This window comes from Scomber scombrus, chromosome 1, assembly GCF_963691925.1.
Source record: "Scomber scombrus chromosome 1, fScoSco1.1, whole genome shotgun sequence".
Classification (NCBI taxonomy): domain Eukaryota; kingdom Metazoa; phylum Chordata; class Actinopteri; order Scombriformes; family Scombridae; genus Scomber; species Scomber scombrus.
In genome coordinates, this window is record NC_084970.1 from 16639037 (window position 1) to 16665256 (window position 26220).

At 38.2% G+C, this 26220-nt stretch overlaps 1 protein-coding gene across 1 annotated transcript in view; it reads left to right on the forward strand.

The window, feature by feature from the left end:
* Window positions 1–26220, forward strand: part of LOC133989379 (CUB and sushi domain-containing protein 1-like) — a 356447-nt gene that overhangs the window by 311148 nt on the left and 19079 nt on the right. Inside the window, exons 51-62 of the mRNA XM_062428141.1 lie at window positions 1175–1321; window positions 4504–4692; window positions 4935–5120; window positions 5867–6064; window positions 7649–7822; window positions 9797–9970; window positions 10303–10476; window positions 12224–12412; window positions 14096–14272; window positions 17386–17571; window positions 20861–21037; window positions 21623–21802. Coding sequence (XP_062284125.1) covers window positions 1175–1321; window positions 4504–4692; window positions 4935–5120; window positions 5867–6064; window positions 7649–7822; window positions 9797–9970; window positions 10303–10476; window positions 12224–12412; window positions 14096–14272; window positions 17386–17571; window positions 20861–21037; window positions 21623–21802 — 2151 coding nt within the window. The remainder of the gene's footprint in view (window positions 1–1174; window positions 1322–4503; window positions 4693–4934; window positions 5121–5866; window positions 6065–7648; window positions 7823–9796; window positions 9971–10302; window positions 10477–12223; window positions 12413–14095; window positions 14273–17385; window positions 17572–20860; window positions 21038–21622; window positions 21803–26220) is intronic.

Below are 26220 nucleotides of genomic sequence, written 5' to 3' on the forward strand. Positions count from 1 at the left end.
ACAACATTGCATGCACACATACTGACATGCTGCTCTAATTCTTGTTTGTTTATGAAAAGTAGCACAAAAGCTAATAAGATGCAGGAATTTTCCCCCCAGGAGTTGCGAGTATGTTGTGTAATAGGAAATTTGTGTGCAGAACAGATAATATGTGTATGTGTGTGTGTGTATGTGTAATTTAATTTTCTTCTTAATTATTTATTTGTTTTATGTACTTTTCATGTTAAGAACTTTATACAAGGTTATAAAATTTCATTGTGTAATTGTGTAAGTTGTGAGTTACAACTGATTTTGCAAGGATTGCAATATTAGTTCTTAAAATCACGAGGCCTGTTCACAGTAGGCATAGCTTAGTATATAAACAGCAAACATTTAAAGCCAACAAAACACAAATTAGACCTTACAAGCTTTTGAAATATGTGATTTGTATTGGAATCCACAAGCAGAGATGAGCATGTATCCAACTGATATGTGTATTTTGATCGGCTCTGTCCAATTGTGTTTATCTTGCCTAGTCCTAAATAGATACCAGCTGCTTTTGATGTTGCTGATAGCAATGGCATCATTTTTGAGTAAGAGGCTGTGTCTGGGATGGTCTCTGATTTGTCGTAGCATTGTCAAAAGAAGCAAATCATCAGTAACTGTCAACAGTACAGTTGATTAAGTTTGTAAATGGTTTTATACAGAAGACATTGGCAAGAAGAGATGGTTTGTTTCTACATGTAAAAATATTTTCAAATTTAATGGATGACCATTTAGTCTTACTAAACGAAGCAAACTTATCTAGGGTTGCATCCACTGCGTGGTTCGAATGACAGACTTCAGCACAAGTGGATAGTTATGGTCTATACACTTGAAATGTTGCTCAATTCAGAATACAATGCACATGTAATTTTGGGGCACTTAGCAACTTAATGATGCTGTCACCGTCTTGTGTTGCATGTTTCACAAACAAACTCAATCTGCCTGGAACATATTGCTCTGCTCCCTATCAGGTTAAGATAATATTAATTTAGGGGATTGCATGAAAAATGAAATTTGTGAATTTATTTCCCTTGTCATGGTCTACCTTTTCACACCACACACAGACAGTGCACTTCATAAAATGACATACTGTTTATGCATGCAGAAAAGATAAATACAGTGTACTGTGCGCATTCATTTGTTTCTCTAGGATCCTCAGGACAGAGCCCTTTGCTTGTAGCTTTAAGTGGAAACCACTCATCTCAGCTAAACTTCACATCTAAGACAAACCAACTCTATCTACGATGGTCCACTGACCATGCAACCAACAAGAGAGGATTCAAGATACGATACTCAGGTACATAAAATATATGTCTGTTGTTTTTTCACATTCTGTGTGCCTGTTCTGTCTACAATCAGCCAGTGACCCCCTCAGTTTTTATAGTTATAAGAGTTTACCCAGTTATTCATTTGTTTATAAAATGTCAGAAAAATTGTGACAATTGCCCATTATAATTTCATGGTGATGGTTTCATGTTTTCAAATCCTTGTTTTGTCCGATCAACAGTCCAAAATCCAAAGATACTCAGTTTACTATCCTATATGACAAAGGGAAACTCATTTGAGAAGCTTCTACCAGAAAATGTTAAGCACTTTTGCTTAAAAACACACGCAAAAACAGATTTTGCACTGGCACTGCACTAGTATCAATAAATGTGCATTACTTGCATGTCGGGATGGAAGCCTAAAATGTGACCTTTGGAGGCTGCTTTCACATTCATCATTTTTGCCACCCCGCTATGTTGAAAAATCTTATACTAATGTTAGCTTAATTGATTTGTCTCTACCAGCATGACTAACCAATGCCTTTCACCTCATGAAACTAAATTGATACATCAGGGGTGTTTGGTTCCTGAGCCATGACCATTTAGAAAACACTTCTAATTGCAAACGTTCTTTTTAATGCATTAGCCTAATTAGGAGAAAGAGAATTAGTAAGTCCAATTTGTTAATTTGACAATTTGTTTCAGATTGAGTGTTTTAACTCTGCAGGTTCTTGTCAACATTATTCTATCCATTAGCTTTTTTAGACTGGAGCTGTGAGATTTTTTCAGCTGCCCTTTGATCACAGGTTTTAACTCAGGAAATTGTTGAAGATGACCACCCATCTCAGTTATAGAAAATTAAATTTACAGTGACAATGATCCTTTTTGTGCTTGAGAAGACTGATCCACAAGGTTAGTCTCCTGGCTCTCTGTACTGATTTTTATATATATACACACATTTTAGTTTGTGAGTTATATCAGCACGATGGTCTGAAGTAATAGTGTTGTCTTTTCCCCATGGTGTTGTATCGCCCTGACAACAGCAGCTATACAGAGAACATAAATTTATAGGCAGGATTTTCATTTTTCTATGGTGTGCTTATGAAACACACCATACTTTTAGTACAGTATATATTTTATATGTGTAATTATCATTTCTTATAACATAATGTATTTTATTAGCTATGACTCACTACTTTAAGAGCTATTTCTGAGGGTTAAGTATTGATTTTAGGGTTAAGATTAGAGTTTGGTTCAGATTAAGATATATCTGAAGAATGGGAGTTGTCCTTACAAGTATAATACAAATGTGTGTCTGTGGGTGTGCAACTGTGTCACCCACAGCTTTGACTGTAATGGTCACTGATGCATTTTTCTTATCATTCTTTACATTTTCCATGCTTGGTTTAGTTGTGAAATGACCTTGGTGCCATTGCTCTTAATTGTATCATGTTTATTTATTCACTGACTTTTCTAGTGGTAGCAATAGCCTTGCCATTTGTATTGTAGTCCAATCCTCTGTATCTTCTTTTCTTAGCATTGTAGATATTTGTTGCTTACAGGTTTGTGGGGGGTGGGGATTTGGGGGCAGTGAGGGTTAGGCTGTAAATTGGTATAGGAGTTAATATGTTTTGAGTAGGTATCAGCTGTAGCAATGGTATCACTAATATTATACAGTACTATAATTAACCTAGTATGCATTGTACAGTATAATATATGAGGGCTGTGGAATTTAATTGGTTGTGAGTGACTGGCAGGTGGCCATTAAAATTGCTGATAATTGCCAAAAAAAATAACCATAGCAACAGTACTGGTCCTGTACACTATGTTAATCTCTGCATTTAACTTCATCTCATCTTGCCATCATCTTATCCATTACCCTGCAGCTGATAGACAGAGGCACCACTAATCATCACTCTTCATTTTTTCAGTATATCATATTGGACAGGACACGTGATATCACATCACATGAAAGAAACATCTCTAGAACATATCAAATTAAGCTTTACACAATTCAAACATTCACTATATATTGTTTGACAGGAATTTCTCACCTACCATTCCCATTGAGACAACAGCAATTAAAATGGAGTCCTTGAGATTTATTACAGTTATTAACATTCTGTAGGAAGGAACTGAAGAACTTGGTCTTCATACGCTGACAATAAATCTGCGACCACTGAAAGATCATGTAAGACAGGAGAGCCATGATAAAAAATTAGAGGTGCAGGGACAACTTTAGATTGATTGTAGAGCAGATAGAGTGAGCAAAAGAGAGGCCATCTGAATCATTCCAGAGAGCATGACAGGTTACCTCTTGAAAAGATAGGGATATAGATGAAAAAATTACAGAATGACTCTGTTGTCCCGACTGGAGTGGGAAAAGTCATTCCACCAATGTGAAGCCAAAAGGGAGAAGAGCCAAGACCAGGTGGAGCAATGACCACATCGGACAGAGAAGGGATAGCCAAGTGGCCCATTGTAGTGTGTTTTGTCAGATGTTTAAATTGTTCTCCATGCTCTGGCAGTCATGCTTTCATCTTTAGTTCCAAAAAGACCAAAAAGGACTGCTTCACTAACAAGCACAGGTTCTGGGCCGTTAATTAAACTCACTGACACTGTTGCTAACTGTAATGTCAAGGGGGCCATACATGATATGCAAAATGCCTCTTATCAAAAGTGCCTGCTAATGGGAGCATTAGTGCTGAAATGTCTTAGACTCCCAGTTCAGTCTGTAAACGCTTTGCTCATACAGACTGAAGACAATCTCCCAGGTTTTGTTGTTAAAAACTAGGTGGAAACAATTACAGAGTTAAAAAAAAACAAAAAACTGCATTGCAGTAGCAATCCAAAGAATTTAGGATGGTCCTTCATATTAGGACATTGACATTCTGTTCATTGTTAGAACTGGAAGGAACATCATTTTGAGTAAGGACCTTCATAAAATGTAAGGTCATTCCGCTAACATTGGCCGCTAACGATGTAAGGTCATCGTTAGCGGCCATTCTCACTGCTGTTGAAGCAACTATGTGCATTTAAAAATCACCAGACCTCTCTAGGACAAAATCTCTGATTGTCTGGTATTGCTATGTAGCTAGCCTTTAATTGTCAATTAACCCATAAAAATGTATTGATATTAGGCTATAGCAGAGTTTGCAATAAAATGAGAACATAAGAAAACATTTTTGTAACTCTGTCTCTCTTTGTTTCCTAGCTGCCTACTGTAGCATTAATGACCCCCCAGTGAATGGGGGCGTGGTCAACCGAACCAGACTCCGCCCAGGTAGCCGCCTTCAGTTCTACTGTAACCGTGGTTACCGTCTAGTAGGCTCAAGCAATGCTACCTGTAGGCTCCACTCCAATGGGCTTTTCCAGTGGGATACACCACCACCATTTTGTCAAGGTAGAATCATAAACACATACTTTTTCTGTTACGTCAATCTGTTCTTGTTGATTTTTATACATGCGTTAAGTGGTCAACAGTGTAACTTTGTGGTTTTACTGGGTATGTCCAAAGAGTGAAGGAGCATTATTATATGGATGTTGAAAAATCAGCTACAGAAGTAATAAGTCAAGGTGACACAAGTTAAGAAGTTGCATTTTGAGAAGAGTTCCTTTACAATACTTCTCTCCTTGTGATTGTAGCTATCTCGTGTGGAATCCCTCAGTCTCCGGGCAACGGCAGCTTCCATACTTTCACATATACATTGGGTAGCCAGGTGACCTACCACTGTAACCATGGTTATCACCTTGACCCTGGTCTTCCACTGACAGCATTGTGTCTGGAGGATGGCAGCTGGAGCAATGCTGCCTCACCCCCCAGATGTCTGTGTAAGTATCATTTTATTATGATGTAATAGCAGTGTATAGTATAATATGAAAAAGAAAATCTCAACTCAAGGTTCACTTACTACCTTTTTCTGGAGCTTTCTACAACATCTTGCAGTCTTCCTGAATGGAGTGGTTTGTTTTTCAGTTATTACGTTATACCTATGACAATGGAACAAACACAATCCATTGAGGAAGACCATGAGATGTGGTTGAAAATAAAACAAAGCTGGAAAAACCTGATAAGTAAAATGTGAATTTTTTTAGGGCAGACAAATGACAGTTCTATATATCACAAGTAATACTCAAAGAGTGTCACATAAACATACTGACTGAATAGTTTTTATCCAAAATGCCTACTGAATTGTCTACTTTAGTGTTTCAAACCATAGCAATGTAAATCTACGTATTCAATCATCACATACAGTCACTGTATAATGGAAAAGACTGGATAATATGATATTAAAAACGTCTGTGTTCATTTCATGAAAATGGTGATTTTTTTTCGTGCCTTTTTAGGATTGTTGCAGTGTGGGTTATTCATTACACATTTTATTAACTAATCAATTTCAACACAATTCATGGTACATGGCAGACATCTAATGACTCACTTTCAAATCTATTAGTTATAAAATATGTTGAGTTAATGCATTTTATTAATTAAATAGTTTGTGTAAAGAAAACTGTGAGTTTATAATCTTGAAAGCCCAAAATGAATTAATTTAAATTGATGACATTTTATTTTCCAGCCATTCACTGCCCCAGCGTTGAGGGCACCTTGTCAGACCACATGACCTACCGCCTGCTTTCTGGTAGGCTGGGAGAGTTTGGGTCAATGGTGATGCTGGAATGCTCAACAGGGTACTATTTGGGGGTAGGGCATCGGACACTTCGTTGCCTTGCCAACGGGACTTGGGAGGGGTCAGATGACCCAGCTACATGCAAGAGTAAGTAATGACAGATGTATCTATCTGTCCTGTAAAACATTACAGGTTCTTCTTCACTGGTATTTTTCCCCCCTTTGAATGAGATTATAGAATTGCACCATGTCATTAGGTTTTGTGTGATTGTTTATGTCCTTCAGCAATCAGAATGACATAAAACTTAATTTATGAGCCTGCACTGACATAGAGTTTTTATTGTAAGGGATCCCTTTTTTTAAGTAAGTTAATACACATGCTTACATTTTAAATTCAAATTTCATACATCCTTGTACAGACACAAAATTATATGATATGCACATAAAATTGTTACCCCACTCCATGATGTGGGGTACCTTTAATAAACAAGTTTCACAGATAGGGAAAAGAAACCACATAAACCACAGCATGAAAAAGTACCCACATAAACACACACAGGAGAAGGGAACATATGCGTGCAAAGACTATCAAAAGAATAATACTGTATTGAAGTTATTGTAACAATCTGTCATGAATGAGTTATCAAAACAGCACATAGCCACCCTGGTACAAGCAAAACAGCTGGAAAATCAGAAAGTTATTCCTCTGATAGAGTTAGCTTCTTTTAGCCAAGAAAGCATGTGCTTTTGAATTGGTTTGAGTTGAAGCATGGCTGTGTATAATACTGCCTGCCACGGGTCTAGTAGGTTTGATTGTAGGAAAGGGACAGCTTGAGAAGGAGCCAATTTTGTGAGTGTGTATGTGTGTGTTTATTCATTCCCCTTAGTACTTCATTGTTTTAAATGAGTTAGCATGGGTTTTCTAAACGTCTTAACCACAGTAGATTGTCTTGGGAGTGTGATAACTATTTTAAACAAAATTCCGCTTGTGCTTTCTAAATGTGGGGTTTATTTGGGCAATAGTGAAAGATGATTTTTGTGTTACACTACCATGTGGTTCCGCTGCTTATTTCATAAAGGGAAGTCGTAAAAGATTGGGACTTTACAAAACTTTACAATAGGCTACATAATGTCTTAGTGTTGCATAATATATGGGGTGACATTTCAAAACGTTGAAACGGTTTATTTTTAATAGAAATTATTAAAAAAATTAAATCTGTCTTACATTAGACCAGTGGTTTGCAAATGTTGCTATGTTGTTAATATATTTTTTCATGATCCAATATTTGAGTTGACCTACCTAACACTACAGCAGCTCTGAGGGATTTGGCAACATAACAGAAGTGTCTGTTCTTCAAGTTGGCCAGTGGTTTGAAAACAGTGTCTCCAAGGATATTATGAAAAGAAAAAGTTAGATCATCTGACCTAAATTTAATACAGTCAGGTATTGTACTGGAAAACTAGGTTTGCAAGTGTTTAAATTCAGAATGACAGTCCTATTTTGTTTTGTTTTGTTTTATTCATCTGACATTATATTACAATGGCTTGTGTGCATGATCCGGCTACCTCCTTTTCAAAAATGACGAACTAATACTCTATATTCAGATTTATTATTATTTATACACTGAACATATAACAGTATCACTGGCCCCCTAATATCATGTAAAATCTAACTTTCATTGTCAATGTGTAATCACATGATCTTATTATATGTATTTATTTTTTATTTTAGTCATCTCTTGTGGTGAACTTCCCTCTCCACCCTTTGGCACCAAACTGGGGATGTTGACCACATTTGGAGCAACTGCAATCTTCATGTGTAACCATGGTTACACACTGGTGGGGTCGCATGTCAGAGAATGTGGTGCTAACGGGCTGTGGAGTGGTGCAGAGACCAGGTGTCTAGGTAAGGCTGATCAAATGTGAAAATAAGTAAATACAGTTGTGGTCTGTCCGATGCCACTTTGGAACAGTCTGATCTATTATGAAAGGAAATTCAACAGGACAGGTATGAATTCATTAAAACAGACAATAATCACTACAATTCAACCAGAGACCAATTTTTGTATATTTCTTACATTTCTGAAAAAAATACAAACTGATTAGTGTCTGCCATCAGCACAGTTGATCGCCTTTATTTTCTATTCTCCATAAAAGAACTCAAGACTTTGAATGTGTTAGAGTGTAATGGTATGTCAAAAGTTAATGTGTGCAAAAAGTAAAATGCTTATAAGTGTGATAAAAAAAATCATGACTTTTTTTATGCAGATGTATGAATGCATACACTTCAAATATCCGCTTAAATACTACATGGGGTTGCTACAGGTGTCTAGGTAAGGTCCATGTAAATTAGACAAGCAATAAGTAAGATAAACTATGCACATGCCTCAGTAACTCAAATGATCTACTAGTGAGACGTTTTATTGCTTAATACATTAAAAGTATGATTTAGACCTTCAGTAAGCACTGACTAGAGATGATTAATCCTGATTTTACATGCACACTCTACTCTAGTGATTCAGCCTTGGAGTTACATGCATGAATAAGAGGCCTCATTCAAGATACACATTTTATGCAATAAATATAAATCAAGGCGTGTCCACTGTCACATTATGATTCTGAGATTCCGATGCTAACAAGGGTTGGCAAAATAAGCTAAATATTGATGTGATAAGATTTTAAAGCCACTAAATCACAATTTTAAAGACATATTGGTTTAAATGGCAGTTAAAATAGCAGCACTGCAATTGTCAACCATATATGCATACTGTATATAGCTACGATTGTGATTTAATGTTTTTTTACTTAATAATGTTGTTTATTACTGGTGAATAATGCCTCTAATTGTTATTCAACTTAAATTCTAGTAATATGTGATTAAGCACATTTCCATGGAGTGTATTTATGTACCCCCTCCAAACCTATTTTTAAAATCTTTACTTTGCAAACCAAAATAAAATGATAAATATAGCACATTTGTAATATTTTCTATTAAGATTAGATTATATGCTTAGTTATTTTCACACAGGAACACGGGTTATGTTAGGGTTCCACAATTATTTTCATGTCTAGTCACAAATATTGATGACACAATGAATCGCAGTTTGGTTCAGAAGACCCTCAAACACATCTACTGCTGTAAACAGTTTTCAGTATTCATCATATTACCTTTTATATATGGAGGTTTGTGGTTTTATAAAATTGGACAGCTAGGATAAGGATTTTGAGTGGATGCTGTTTAGAGAAGTAGTAGAAATACATCAGCAAAGATTTCCAGTGAGCTTTGCAAAATAATCAATGCTCTTGATGCTTGTTTTTACAGTATTAATCATTATTCAAGAAGGTGTATCAAATCGTTTGAGAAAATAAATGTATTAAATGCCAAACACATCAAAAAGTGCTGGGCCTCAGTCATTGACTTTATGAGGACCAGAAACATGAAGGGAGGGATTGATTGAAACGTGGAGTGCTTGGTCTCTTAATAGTTGAAACAGTATTGAATTCAATTGAGTGATTCTCCACACCTAAGCTGTTAAGATGTGTCCTGCAATTTATGTGCCCCAAGTTTTAAGAAATCATGAAAGGATGTAGTATTCGGAGGCCACTTAGTGAATGCAGAGAAATCGTTTAAATGCAGTAAGTGCATCTGTAATTACTATCTTTGAGCTGTCTTTGAACATTGATTGGCAGATGCAGTTTAAGTTTGGTATTGAAACTGCTTTTGTTGATTGTTTGATAGTCTAACTATTGGGACAATGAGCTAGAGTTTTTTTAACATTGTAAACAGTGAAACACTGAACCAGCACTGATGACTTTGAAGCCCAAGATTATAATTTCATTACACATACTGCATTAATTCCTATAATTTTGTCCCTTCTAGCTGGTCACTGTGACTCTCCGGATCCTATAGTCAATGGCCACATTAGTGGAGATGGGTCCAGTTACCGTGACACAGTGGTGTACCAGTGCATGTTAGGATATCGTCTAATTGGCACATCAGTCAGAATCTGCCAGCAAGACCATCGGTGGTCTGGAACAACACCTGTCTGTGTCCGTAAGTACTTTATATAATAACCATACATGATATAATTCATCATTATAATTCATTTGTATTGTATCTTGAGTTATTGCTAATGTATGTAATGTGCAAAGCTCAAATTGTATTCCCATATAAAGTTAATTATCCATTACACACATCACACATTTTTGGTTTTAAATTGCTCTTACGATGACATATCTCCACTGCATCTATAGTATATATGTTCCAACAAAAAACTGAAAAAATCACAAAATATCAAGTTGAAAATATCACAAAGGTGCCCATAATATTTTTTCCACACCTCCAATTTCTCATCATACTTCTTTCTACTCACTCTGCTCCCTCAGCTATCACTTGTGGTCACCCCGGCAACCCGGCCAATGGGCGGACCAATGGCAGCGAGTTCAACCTCAATGATGTTGTCAACTTCACCTGTAACAGAGGCTACATCCTCAGTGGAAATGCACGTGCTCAGTGTCGACTCAATGGACAATGGAGCAGCCCCCTACCTGTCTGCAAAGGTCACAAGCATATATATTAACACAAAGTTACAGACTTACACCTATGAACTTCATTGTAAAGGCTCTGGTTATAATCATCTCTGCAGATGATTCATTTTCTCTTTTAATTTCCACATAATCTGGTACATACGAAATAGTTTGAATGATGTTGCCACATTTGAAGACGTTAGCAGTTGGATTTTTACTTTAAACTATGTATTTTAGATGGTCAACTTGTGGTCTGTATTTGTTGGCTCGTTTAGTTTCTCGCTACAGTATGTCAACTGGAACATTTTGGTCAAATCTGCTGCCAACAGACTGTAAAATTGAAAACTGAATAATTATAGCATTAACACATACTTACCATTACTATTCCATCACAACCAGGGATGTGTGTGTGTGTGTGTGTGTGTGTGTGTGTGTGTGTGTGTGTGTGTGTGTGTGTGTGTGTGTGTGTGTGTGTGTGTCACAATTTATATGTGCGCACACACAGCTGGGTACATGTCCAGAGACACATTCTTCTCCTCTACTAACCATCCGTGGTTGTTACACTAAAAGTCTCACCAAAGCTCTGAAAATGTAACAGTTATGATATACTAAAACATGCACACAAACAGGCATTGTGCACAGTCACGAGAGCAGATCGATATAACACAGTCGCTCATATGGGTTTTCCATTGAAGGGATTCATCCTCGCTTGCTTGCTTTCTCCATCTCCCTCACTTTTGGTTTCTTCTCCCTCTCCTCGTCTCTCTCTCTCTCCCTCCCAGCAGCAGCTGTCAATTATGAGACTGAAACTTTCTTTGTTCCCATAGGGTGCCAGACACACACACACACACACACACACACACACACACACACACACACACACACACACACACACACACACACACACACACACACACACACACACACACACACACACACACACACACACACACACACACACACACATCCATGTCCCCCATGGACTTGAATTTGAGTGAAAGTCAATCTCCCCTGTGACATGTGGAAAATAAAACTGCACTCTTATTGGACAAGCATCCACCCAGAGACCAGAACAGGGTGGAAGGGACCAGAGGAGAGTGGAGAATAAAGACTAACTCAAGAAAATAGAGCAGGGTTGGACAAAAGATCGAAAGAGAGATAGAAAAGATCAGAACAGAGCATTCTAGAGTAACTATCTAAATTAGTAACACTGTGATTCAGGGTTTTTGAGCATGCAGGCGCACTGAAGCGGGTGACGCCATACACCGTCCTGCCAATTTTTCACACTATTCCACTAATCTGCAGATGATGGTTATACACCAGCAAAGGCAGGGAGGAAGAGGATGTAAATAATGCATCGTCAAAATGTTATGGAAAATAGTACAATATTATAGTGTAATAGCTGTTTTATGAGGAAACATAGGGAAATACCCACCATGTTTATCAGATCTCAAGGATACATGCAACATGTTTTGGTGACACTGAATGAAAACTCCACAGGGAACCTTTAAATTGAAATTCTCTTCTTTCCTCCCTTCTCTCAATTTCTTTTTTCTTTCTTAAATAGTATTAGCAGCAGTTTTATTTATAGTACTTATTATCTTAGTACACATACTGTCCATTGTACCTATGTATATGTGAAAACTTTTCACCTTTTCAAAGTGAAAAATGATTTCTGTCCAATAATTGCTTCTCAGCCTTATAGCTAAGATCAAGTGAAGATTTCTGTTGAATAACTATTTGCATAGTTTGTAACAGTGTCTCCTGCTCCTTTCTTCAGTTGTGAACTGTTCGGATCCTGGACATGTGGAGAATGGGGTGCGCCAGTCTGGCTTACGTTACCCAGAAGTGTTCAGCTATGGCATAACTGTGGCAATCCACTGTAAACGAGGCTTCTACCTGCTGGGCTCTGCACTTCTCACATGCCAGCACGATGGACGGTGGGACAGACCCATCCCACGCTGTTTAGGTATGGATGTCTAGGTGATACAAGTTGCTTTAGGAATATTTGAATTGATAAAAAAAGGCAATATGAGACAGAAGCAGAGATGGAGAGGGCAACAGGTTGACCTTCAAAGACATATAATGAAAACATTTGTCCCGTTGAAGTCAAATTACAGGTTTTTTGGATTACTGCCAAAAATCGTTTGTCATGTTGTACACAAGTAGTCATAGGCAGGTGGGTTTCTATTTATTTTTTGTTATATTTGTCAGAAAAAGCCATTTGTGGAGTGAAATGGCTTGAAGAGCGACTGGGAGAAAGATGAGGAGCAAATGAGAAACTGAGAGAATAAGAGAGGGTTCAAGGGAGAAAATAGGGAGTAATCATAAAGGGAGGGTGAGAGTATGAGAGAAAGAGGCTTAAAGGTTTTAGCATGTTTGTGTGTGCCTGTCTGTGTGTATGTGTGTGTACGGGGGAAATGGTAAGCATGTGTCTCTTATGGCAATAGGCGTTTCTTGTCGGCTACCATGGCTGATAGAAACAGAGAGATTAAACTATAGCGCGATAGAGAGAAGACAGCTGATTCAGGAATAGAGAGAAATACAGAGAGTCAAACAGGACCATAGAACAGGGACATAGTACCAGAGAAATGAGGAATCAGACAGAGCGGAAGAGGGCAGACACTGGTAAGAGTGCCTGTGCATTGAGCATTACATTCGAGAAACAAGGTCTTATTGGAAAATTGGGAGGAGAGGGGTGATGACTGAGGGGCAACGAGAGGATGGAGTTATACAATTTGGGGGTAAGGGGAGATATCAGAGGACCAGTAATTTGGCAGAAATAGAAAATTGAGAACAGTTTCATATCTGTGTCCTCCAGAAACCTGTGTTCTGTAAAATGTCGATTTTTCCCCCCAAAATCGGAGTAAAAACTAGATTTTTTTTCTCTGATGTCTGTTGCTTTGACTATTTGCGACAATTTCCACTAGTTTCCTGCACAGACAAGAGGGAGAGAGACGTCTTCTTGTTTTTTAGCTGAAGTGAATTTAATTTGGTCCCCTCTCTGTCTCTTCTTGAGTTAAAACTCAACAAAAATAAGGCTCATTGGCATGACTGTTAAACTACAATGTCAGCAAAGCAGCATGTATCCTGCTTGTACAATACCGAATTAACTGACAAAAGACATAAAAATTGTAAGCAATGGTAACCTTCTGTGTAATATTACCTTCTTTGTAAAATGAATATCTCATTTAAAATGTCACACATTGCAGAGCATCACAATATTTTGAGTGATGTGCTGCTGATGTGCGTTTCCTGTATTTACCAAACAGAGATATCATAATATCATTTTGTTTTCCAATACTACAGCAAGTTTTTCAAAATCATAATATTTGTCTGCTTTATTTCCTTTGGACAGTAAACTAAAAATTAATTAGTTTTTGATGTAGCTCAGAGAGCTCTCTCAAGTTCTCTCTCTCTCTCTCTCTTTTCCTTTGTGTGTACTTTGTCACAATAACACAAAAAAAACAACACTTGTCTTAATCCCACTATATATCCCATTGCTGTCACCTACTCCCACTAGCTGTCTCCTGCAATGACCCAGCTGTACCACCTAATGCAGTAGTATTTGGAATCCACAGTTGGACACAATCCCTCACACACACACTAACACCCCCACCTTTTCTCTTTCAATCTCTCCTTGCCTCTGTAGCTATTTCTTGCGGTGACCCTGGTGTACCCCCTAATGCAGTGGTGTCTGGGACCCACAGTTGGACTTACGGTTCAGTGCTGCAGTACTCCTGTCTGCCGGGAAGGGTGCTGGTGGGCAATACTACTCGCCACTGTCAGGAGGATGGCACATGGAGTGGAGGGCCACCATACTGCACTGGTAAAGGCACTTTGTTGAATAAAGCAGCATGTTTTTGTTGTAGCTTTCAAATTGTAGAGAACATCAGCACAACTTGGATATTTAGTCAGTTACATGTTGTCTGCTTAGCAACAGCAATACTGGGTCGTAGGATCCCCCCAACAATCACAGCCATGACTTCAACAGCATTCATGCCAACAGTGACAACAGGGAAATGTATATCATAGTTTTGTGATAAATGTTTTTTTTTTTAATTCTGTTTGTAAGAAACAGCACACAGCTATTGTACATCTTCAGGAAAAATGTTGTACATGTAGACCATGCCTACGGAGCCCGTAAAGGATCATGGTAAAAAAAAAAAATTTAATTGTGGCCACAATATAGCTATAACGTGCGCACGAAATACTAATTCGTGGCCACGAGATACTAATTTGTGCGCACATTATAGCCTACTTATTTCGTGGCTCTGACACTGTCCTATGAAATCACTTTAGTATTTGGCAAATCAAAGTGGAATGATTTTTATTGATCAGATATTATCTGTGGTAATAAAGGATTGCGCAATTTTCTAATCAGGGTTCTATTAGCTGTAATATAGCAGTGTAAACCGGACTTCAGCAAATCAGGACCAAGCATAAAACATCATCAAAGTGATAACATAATGGTTTAAAGGAATTATAGCACATTTCGTCAGACTGATCAATACTTTAGTGAAATTTTAATCTTCTGTGATTTTATTGAAGGACAAATGTCCAGAGAACACTACAGACACATTCAGTAGTTCAGTCAGAGCAACAACAACCTGCAAATCAATACAAACTACATTCTGATCACTGATAGGCTATAGGTTCCCTTGGCAACGTGATACATACAGTGAGCGTTATTGTAACTGCACGGCTTCGTCCGGTGGCATCATTAAATGCTGCGGTTCATATAACCTATGTATTCCCTCAGCTGAGAGTCTGACACACATGATGCTACTTTCAAAGGAGATGATCAGGGACAAAGGCAGTTTTTAAGATGATTTCAAGCTGAAACTGTGAACAGAATTTGGTCCGGACGTAGGCTATTGCAGGTTCTAGAGAAGGTGCGCTCGATTTGCTTACCCAGCTGTCCAGGAATGATATTAATATTATGAATTAGTATTTCGTGCGCACGTTATACCTATTTCGTGGCCACAAATTAGTATTTCGTGGCCACGTATTAGTATTTCGTGCGCACTTTATAGCTATATTGTGGCCACAATTCAATAAAACATGCACACGAGTTAATAAAACGTGCACACAAGTTAATAAAACGTGCACACGAGTTAGTAACGTGCACACGGATTAATAAAACGTGCACACAAGTTAATAAAACGTTAGCACGAGTTAATTAAATGTGCTCACGTTTGATTAAATCGTGTGAACAAGTTAATAAAACGTGCGCTCGATTCCGTCAACATTAAAAAGATATTGCATGACCCTTTACGGGCTCCGTACATGCCACATAAATAAGATATAAATAAAAACTGCTGAAATAATATCATCGATAGTATCATCTTATCTGAAGGAATGCCTTTTTTTCTGCTCCCATTTGAGTGAGCTGTATCACACAGGAAAGTCAGTATAAATCTTCATTGTTATTGCTCAAGCATAACATTCATGTATAATATCACATTTGACCCATACCGTGCTATATGACAATATAAATGAAGGTCATTCTTCACAATAGTGAAGAATGATATTGAGGCCTAAAACAAGCTTAGCACCATAAAATGAGCATGTGTTCCAAGACTAGACTTTTTACTTTACACATTTACAGACACACATAGCATCACATACTTGAAGAAACATTTAATTTAATGTAAGGGCAGTAATCATTTTACTAAGTTTGAAATGTAGCAAACTGTTCAAAATTCTGACTACAAGTAACTACCTTGCTCACTCCATGACCCCTCTCCCCTTAAAACATTTCCTCCTCTTTGCTCAGAAATGATTTCCTATCTTTCCAATTTCATAATTTTGCAGTATACAAAATGCCCATTTTTTTGGCTTGCTATTAGCTGGTGTATGGTCTAAAATAATGGATTTGAGAATTAATCAACATTTTCTGTCAACTGGTCTTGAAAATGTAGACAATCTGTTATCTCAAAGCATTTGATTTAGAAACTGTGATGACTTATCTAAACAGAGCTACATGTGTAAGAAACAGGGGGGGGGGGGCACAAGGTGGAAGAGCCTTGGTCTACTACTCAGGTTGTAAGTGCTGCTCTACAGTAGGCTTACACAGATCCCACAATACTACAACTAATAATTTCCTAACTCAGCATCGACTCTCAACAGCTGAAATGCAATAAGCTTACTCTCCTGGCCTCAAAACAGAATGCTCAGCAGGGCAGAATCCATCCTGCAGCTGAAGACCTCATTGAGATGCAAGACGCTGCATTTGGAGCTGTACCCTGTTAAACTCACAAATCCCTACCGATGGAATTTAAGCTGCTAAAATTGTGACACGCTCAGTGCTTTTAATGCTAGAACAATTTGGTATAGCCTAAATTCAAAGTACAGTTCTACAAAGTCTCTCTCTCTCTCTCTCTCTCTCTCTCTCTCTCTCTCTCTCTCTCTCTCTCTCTCTCTCTCTCTCTCTCTCTCTCTCTCTCTCTCTCTCTCTTTCTCTTTCTCTCTCCCTTTGTGTGTGTGTGTGTGTGTGTGTGTGTGTGTGTGTGTGTGTGTGTGTGTGCGTGTGTGCGCGTGTGTGTGTCTGTGTGTCACTGCATATGAAATACTGTGTTGGCAAAATATTTATGCATTTTCTGCAAGAGCAATGAGATGACTAACATTACAAATGCTTAGTGGATGTTGTTGACCTGTAGCTTGAATGCATATTTTTAGCATTTTAATCATACTGTATAGGGGACAACTTCCTAACCCTGTGTTTAACCGTATTGTTACATAAAATCACTAAAACCTGTACTAGAGACTAATAGACATCAGTTGAATGCAGCTGTTGTTTTACATTAACTGTATTTGGATATTCTGTGCAATATTATACGTGTGTTTCCCTGTTTAAGTCCCATCAGTGTGAATGTCTTTTGTCTCTGGCTCTTGGTGCCTGTTTGGTACATTAACTTTAAGTCTCTTGTCTCGCTATAGGTGTAAGTCAAGGAATATGTGGAGACCCAGGCGTCCCTCCCCACGGTGCTCGTTTGGGAGGGGAAGAATTTAAAACCAAGAGCCTGCTGCGTTTCAGCTGTGAGGCGGGATATAGTCTGATTGGCTCAGCCGAGAGGACTTGCCTTCACAATGGCACCTGGAGTAGCACGCAGCCTGTCTGTCAAGGTGGGGAAGCTTAGCAACAACCATTTGTGTGACTTGTGTGGCTGTGTTGAAAATTTGATTCTACAGGAAGAAGGAACAATAGTCATTAGGCAACCTATACTGCAACTCACACTTCAAACAGCATACAAAGTGCCATTATTTTTCACAGAGATGTCATTTTTAATCCTATCAAAATTGAAAGATGTCACACAACTCTGCCTCAGTACACCATATTTTATTCATTGTATGTTTTCAGCTATCTTGCCTTCATCAGGGTGGTGACTGAGGCTGTTTCTTGTTTCCTTATATCCAATTCATTGATCTGTCATGAATTAAAAGTTTTAAAAATGTGTAGGCTGTTTTGCAAGGTGCTATACTTAAATGCATGTTTTATTAAACCAGTTTGATAGTAAAAGCATGCTACTTGTTTTAAACAAGACACCTGGATCAACAACACAACATGCTTAGCTGTCTCTTTAGAAAACATCATACATTTTGATAGCAAGTTAACCCAACCCAGATTTTATTAAACATTGCTGTAAAAATAAACATTGCTGTAAAATGAAGCGGTGCAGATTTTGTATGAACCAATTGTGCATTGATGGCATATGAACTTAATTAATACAGAAATGTATGTAGAAATAAATCAGCTCAGCTACCAAAGTTGAACAGCCTAATCTCTACTTTGGAGAATACAGTGGCATCCGACTAATTAGTGTTTTAGTGACAGTAAGCAACTAATCCATCCCCAAATTTAGCTTAAAGCATTTGTACATTGTACACTGTACAATGTACATTATATATACTATATATTGTGTAAGTTAAAGCTTACACATGGGTTACACAAAATTGTTGTTAATAATATATCTATGAGTACTAGTAGTAGTTTATGGTACCATTTAACTCCCATAATTTGTGATATTATATGTTGCAATATGTCATTTAACAAAAGGCTGCAACCTGCTATAAGGTAACAGTTTGTAGGAAAAAACAGTGTTTATATCTGTGTGGCCTTAATATAAAGGATTGAAGTGTGTCACTCCTAACTGACTGAGCTGGATTTTCCACAGCACTGTGGTAATAAAGTATGTCCTATACAACAGCAGTTTTCAAACCCATGGAGGGGTTTAAGGGAAATTAAAGTGGGTCCCCACAGTGCTGTAGAGGCACTGAAATACTATCGGCCTCCTATGTTACCTTCCCTATTCCCAACTATGTTAGTTAGGTTGAATAAAGTACTGTTGACACTAACTCCATTGTAGTCTGGTGCAGATTTTAGAGTCAGATAGATGGATTATGTTCTAGTTTTAATGTGTGTGGATGGGGAAAGCAAAAACGAGTCATACAGATTCAGTGTACAGTCTATATTATTTTGTGGCTATGACCCAAAACACCACCACTATACTAAATATAGAATACTAATACGCATCAAGACTACAGTGACTTCAACGAGAAAAATCAGTACTACATCTACTCAAATAAATAAGTATGATATTTAGCTAGAAAATTGCAGCTCTTTGATGAAACGCTTCAAACCAAAATGACATATATTTTGGTCAATAATTTCCATCTGCTGATTTTTTATTTTTTTAGTACTACCAATCGGAAGAACATTGCTACTTAAAAATAGTTTTTAAGATGACTCAGAATGTTAATAGAAACCTATAATGTGATTTTCCTTCATGCCAGCAATCAAACCCTTCAGATTGTATCTCATTTTGGAATAAAACTCTTAAACAGAAGCACACCTCTCCCAAAACTACAACTCAAAGGCACAGAACTTGAAGCTGTAATTAAACCATACTCCACTGACAAGCAGTTGTCTAATTTAATGGAAATATGTGTGGCTGTGACTTTATAACTATGAATCAATGAATTTTACTACTTATATTTTGAGTCTTGGTTTGTCTACAATATATTGAATTACAGACATCACAATCTAGCCTTCTAGTATAATTGACACCCAAACCCACACACCTCAGAGATGTGTGTATACCTTTGTGTAACACTAATTATTTATGTCTGTCTACAGTTGTTTTTCATTAAGCTAATAGTGGATAAAAGCTGATTCAGAAAGGTTGAGACATCTATCATTGAGATACATCCACAGTGAAATCCATACACCCATCCAGACACATACACACTGGTGCTCATACATCTCTAGACACATAGCGCATATGCTGATAACACTCAACAAACTGCATTACACTGTAGAGTGCATCATGAAAGACTGTCTTGTCTTTCATGATGCACTCTACCTACACACTCTCTTGGACAGAGCTTTTAAGGGCCCTAACTAATGAATCCCATCAATAGGTGTTTGATTGTTAAAGGCTGTCAGTTGTCATGATCTTATTAGTGAAGTGTGCTGTGACTGGTTGCTAATTCCTGTCTGTTCTGTTAATGTGCTGTGCCAGCAAACTAAAGGCTGATGGATCACTAGTGTAGACCAGAGCTATAGGCCTTCCTTCTCTGTATTCATGTGTCCTCCACGAAAGTTTTGTCTGATAATATGCCAGGGCAAAGAAGGCAAATGATGCGTACATATCCTCACATTTCACTTACCAAAACTGTGAGAACAACACATTAATAATAACCTACTGCACACAGCACAGTAGACTGTATAGACTTTAGTGGAGAGCCTGTGAAAGCAGCTGTGAAGATGAACACCAGTGTGTCTTAATGGATGCTGCAACGTCAAGCACACAGCCAATCTGGAATATAATATGTATTCTTTGTGCTCACATCACTGAGACTTTGTTCTCCCCAAGATACCTTGGGAAGGACATTGTTCACAAGTACTGACTGATAATTAGCTTTGCAACCCTGCTGCATGACCAAAGCTTCCTCTTATTTCTGTTTGTTTTTTCCCCACAACTGTTGGATGTATTTCCGTTAGGATGTTATCCAAAGCACTGTTGCATACATAGTTGCAAACAGCATATCTTGATTTTTAACAAGAGGCAGAACCAACAACTGTGCTTGGAGCAGTTGAAAGCTCAGTGCTCAGCAGCACTTTGGCAGGTACAGTACTGTAGATGTATTACCAGCCTCCCGTCACCCTGTGGCTAACAACTACAATACTGTACATCTTCTATTCAGTGCTGGGAATCAATCCAGCAACCCTTAGTTATTAATCAGCCTTACTACCTCAAGGACATATTTTATGTTATTTCCAGCTGACTCCAGTGATAATCTCATTATTCCAGCCTACAGCTGATCAGCCTTGAGTGACAGCAAGACAGTATTGCTCACATTGATATTATCACTATGATTAATTGCCACTGTTTAATATTTCCTCACTCCTCAGCTGTGTCCTGTGGTAACCCTGGCACGCCAGCACACGGCAGAATTGTCCTCAGTGATGGCATTACCTTCGGCAGCTCAGTGGCTTATGCGTGCTGGGAAGGGTTCAAAACATCAGGCCTGACCACCAGACACTGCACAACAAATGGGACATGGACAGGACAACCCCCAGACTGTACTGGTAGGATAACTTTAATATTCTTGCCTTGTTACTGTACTTACTAGTGGTAACAGTGGTGGGTGTAGTAATTATTATGAAATATTAGCAAAGGTTGAACAAGCATCATTAGCTGTAGGAGTAGAAGTAATACTGCAAACAGTATTAGTGTTGGTGCTTGCATAGTCCTGTTATTGGTAAAGCATGCAAGAGTAAAATAAATAACTGTAAAGTATTGTACAAGTGTGAGTTTGTTGCGTCTTGGATTTCAACTTGTTGCTTTTACAGAGGCAGAGAGAAGTTTGGGGAAAGGACAAAATAAAAGTGGGAGGTGGATGAAATGAAATGAGGCAGGGTTTTCAGGGAAGTTAAGGAAGGCAGTCTGTGAGATAGTTGAGTAGGTGGATGAGGTTAAGGGGCAGGCAGGGAGAAGTAAAAAACATACATTTTCAGACTATGTTTTAAAAGCATAGTAAGTTACAGTTACAGTAAACGATCCACCAAAGATGTTTTTACTCCAGTGCACCACTACAAAACTACAGGCTCACTGAAACAAAAACAATCTGACAGATACTCACTGTACATTCTGTATTCTCTCACCTCTTGTAGTGATCAGTTGCGGAGACCCAGGACCAGTTGCTTATGGGATTTATTTAGGAAGTGAGTACACCTTCAACCACACAGTGACCTACCGTTGTAACCCTGGTCACCTGATGGAACCACCAGGACACAACGTTTTGCACTGCACTAAAGACGGAACTTGGAACAAAACCAAACCCAGCTGTAAAGGTAAGACAAATTAACAACAAAAATTACTGTTACCAAGGTTACACTGGACTAGAACAGCAACGGTTTTTGTAAAGATGGAATCTGCAATGATGGATCCTCAGATCCAATAGCATATGTCATGTAATGCTATCTAGACAACCGATTTGTTTTAGAGCCCAACCAATGCTGGCTCTTGACAAAACCTTGTCAATAACCTTTTCACAACATAACAGCATATATCACATTACCTTTTTTAAGATAAATTAAAACTGTATTAAAAAAATACCCATCAACAACAAAACAAGATTGTTTATTGTTGATGCAGATGTAAAAATGCATCTTTACAACAAAAGTTACAAAGGTGTTGTGAGCAAGCGTGCATTATTAAATGACATTTTGATAGTTAATACTGATAGCCCATCACCAATGAATTATTCATCTTTATGTATGCATTTAAATTATATACGTATATTTTATACATTTAAACAGCAAAAAACAATACCATTTCTCCTCGGTACACGTGTGCACCGTGTTTTTCAAGGTACTTGGCAGGTAGGTTGTTCCAAGCATCTTGGATAATTAATCACAGCTCTTCTGTGGATTTAGGCTGTCTCAGTTGATTCTGTCTCTTCATGTATACCCAGACTTACTCAATGATGTTGAGATCAGGGCTCTGTGGGGTCCGTACCATCTGTTGCAGAACTCCTTGTTCCTCACCGTAGATAGTTCTTTATGACTGGCTGTATGTTTAGGATCGTTGTCATGCTGCAGAATACGTTTGGGACCGGTTTGATGGTATTGTATAATGGATAAGAATCTTAACATCTAAATTGCCTAAAATTTTGCACAGTATACTAAACTAGTGATAGATTCTACACTGTAATTGAACACTGTAGAAGATGGTCTTGAGGTGGAAATGTGTCAAGTCTCAATGAAACAAAAATCTTCTTATAACGTGGTACAGAACCACAAAGAAGTGTAAGGATAGTTATTGAAAATACAGCAAAATAGCCCCACAAAAATAAGTGGCAGTTTAATTAAGAACAGTAATATTTCAGTAAGTGCTGGCATACTAAAATAACAGATTGTGACTTCAACATAACATTAGAAAGAGGCAATGCAAGATTAACATTGGTCCTTATAATAACAGATTGTTAAGTTAGAGTTTATTTCCTGAAACCTTTCAGTATTTCGCAAACACAAAGAGGAAAATAAAAAGGAATGCATTAAAATAAAATGAGTACGATTTTTACAACAGCCGATATTTAGAGTTTAGACTATAATTCTCAACAACAGTAAAAGGGAATGTTTCCTGAGATCCTCCCTGCCATTTCTTCCCACAAACAGAAAATCTCCTGCTGGCTCCTGCAGTTGCAGAGGCTTTGAACTGAGATGAAAAAAACTGAGAAAGCAGGCTGAGATGCTACTGAGAGAGATGCAGAGAGAGGGGAAAACAGAAAAGTAGAAGATACTATAGGTGATACAGAATAAGAGTGGGGCAGGACATTGAAAAGAGAAAATAAGAGGGCGAGAGGAAGAATAGGAAGGACAGGGAGAGATACATGTAGTCCTCTGTCTCTCTCTGTTCTTTTTTCTTTTTTGCTCCTCACTTTTTCTCCTAATCTTTAGGTTCTACTTCTACTGTTCACATGTTTTTGTTCAACTCCTCTGTTTTCATCCTCCCTTCCTCTCTCCCACTTCAAACAATCCACAAAGCTTCATTTGATCCTGTTTTGGAACAGCAGCTTCTTCACACACAGACACACATGCCCAAACAGAAACATGTTGAATGAAGGAGTTGTAAGCCATAAAAGTGTAGCTTGACAGGCAAAATCAATCAAGTGAGACTTAGGAAGAAGCAGAAATTGAACAAGTGTAGCAAAGAGAGGAAGGCTTACAAAAAGGGAAAAAAGAAAGAAATAGCATCAAGGGAGAATAGAAAGGGAGGAAGAATTGAAAGGATGAAGAGGTGTGGCGGAAAACAGATAATAAACAGAGGATACACAAACAAGACACAGGGACAAAGTAATGGAGATTAAGAAAGAAAATGGGAGGTTTGAAAAAAGAGTCAAGTGGGTGAATGAAAAAGGAAAAAGAGTGAATGTGATGAGGCATCAGTGGGGTTGCAAGGAGAAAGCAACAGAGAGGCGAGTGCAAGAGAGAGAGAGAGAGAGAGAGAGAGAGAGAGAGAGAGAGAGAGAGAGAGAGAGAGAAAGAGAGAGGGAGGAAGCAAGTGATGGAAAAAACAAAGAGAAGCAAATCAATACCTTCCCCCAAACCTGTAAACACACAGTGAGAAAAGGGATTAAGCCCATAAAATGTGTTGGCTGGGTGAATTGCGCCAGGAGAGATAAGAAGACAAAGGGAGGGAAGGAGAGGCAGTAATGGTGTGAGAAGGAGACCAAGAGAGCAACAGAAAAGGATAAAAGAGGACTGGAGCTGGGACAGAAGGATGAGGAAGAAAGGTTCAGGGAGAAAAAGGGCTGGACGGAGAGACTGAAAAAGGAAGTAGGAAGACAGAAAGGAGGCTGGGGACCAAACTGTAAAAATGAGCAGTGTTGAGACGTGAGAAGAAAGAAGAAAGTGTAGGGAGAGGGAGAGGAGTCAATGATCGCAGTGACAGAGGGAAGAGCAGAGGTGTGTAAGCAAGCAATGATGAGAGCTACTCCTCCAGAATCATGTGAAGCCAAACCAGTCTACTCACAGCAAGGGAGAAACACAAAAAGAAAAGAAAATAGTTCAAAACCTCCAATTACAGACACAAGTGTTCGTTGGGCATCAGAGACCTGCAGAAATATTGGTCTGGAATAATAACTTCTGAAGTCAATAATACTGTTTTATTCTATTTTTAGACAGCTGGAGTTTGAACCCTAACAACAAAGTTGTTGTTCAGGGGAAGAAAACATTCACACAATTATTATTTTTAATAATAATATTAGCTGTTGGCTAACCACCAGCCATTGTTCCTGGAGTCACAGCAAAACAATGATGAATAGCATACTTTAAGAAACTGAGATTTGGCTTTGTTTTGTGTGCAGGTGTGTTGATTTTTTTAATGGGACTAACAACTTGTAGAACACGTAGAGTGTAGAAAATACAACAGGGAAAATTAAACCCTTTTTTCGAGTCTAGAAGGATGACTTCGGGGAGATGCAAGGCTTCTTCAGGACACTAGTGACATACAAAGCCAGAATTAGTCAACTGATTAGTTTCCCGCGAGCAGCCGCTGTTGCCTAGAAACAGCAATGTTACAAACAAAAGATTTTAAGATTAAAATCTATTTTCTGTAAATTGTACTTTGATTCTGTATACAAAAGACTGGTCAAATTGCAAAGAGCAGTATAAAAGATTGACAAGAGAAAAGACCAAATCAAGAGATGGAGGGAGACCACAGGAGCAGAACAAATTACAGGAGTTATATTCAGACAAAAAGAAGAAAGATGTCCATATGGTCTGTATTTTTAGTATGATTTTTGGAGCATTTTGTCTGTACATTTCTGTTCATTTTAGTATCTACTTCTTGCTGGATCTCCTGTATGTACAGCATGTATGTTTTGTTTGTGTATCTGTGTCTGACTGCCTCTCTCCCTGTTTGCGTGTGTGCACTGTATATCATCATAGCAGAGTGAATGGAGCGTGAAACCATCTGTCTCCTGGTTAGATGAGGATTACACTGACTTTATTAGATGTTTGAAATCATGCAGATGGTTATCATTATCATAGGGAGTTAGGCTCATGCACACACACACAGATGTTTATCAGGGTGTTATGAAGCTATGTGCAGATACGTCCATGCTCATGCAACACACACGCATGTATGAACACGCAGGTGCTTACAAGTGTACATCCACTCAGTGGGTTTCTTAAAATCTAATGAAGCTGCTGTAACATAACACTGTCATGATCACAGAGCCCTATGTATTACATATGATTTTTTTTTAATCTGCAGAGCCATTTAATATCAGCATTGGTTATGTAAAGTAGCAGTTGTGAAATCAAGTTTCAAGGTAGCTGTGGGTTTCATTACCATTAGATAAATACCAAACTCCCATAGAAAGTATAAAGTATACAAAGTCTATATGAATTTCTTCCTAAAATCCTAATTAATATTTTTTTGCGGATAATATCGCTAGCATTGAATTTAACAGACTTGAGGAAAATTCTTTCTCACACAGATTCCCCCTTCTACTGGACTGTATGGGTACTCTCCTTGAATCACATGCATGCAATCACCCAATGAATTTTGCATTTACATAGCTGGCCAATCAGGATGCGCCTACCGATTACATGTGTCTTGCACAGTATGTAAGGCAGTGCCACTGTCAGACCTCTTACTTCAGCGACTATGAATCTGCTCAGTGATCTTACCTCTCTACAGATGGACACAACACTCCAGCAAGTTCGTTCATGCCTGTCAGACCCTAACTACATCGCCAATG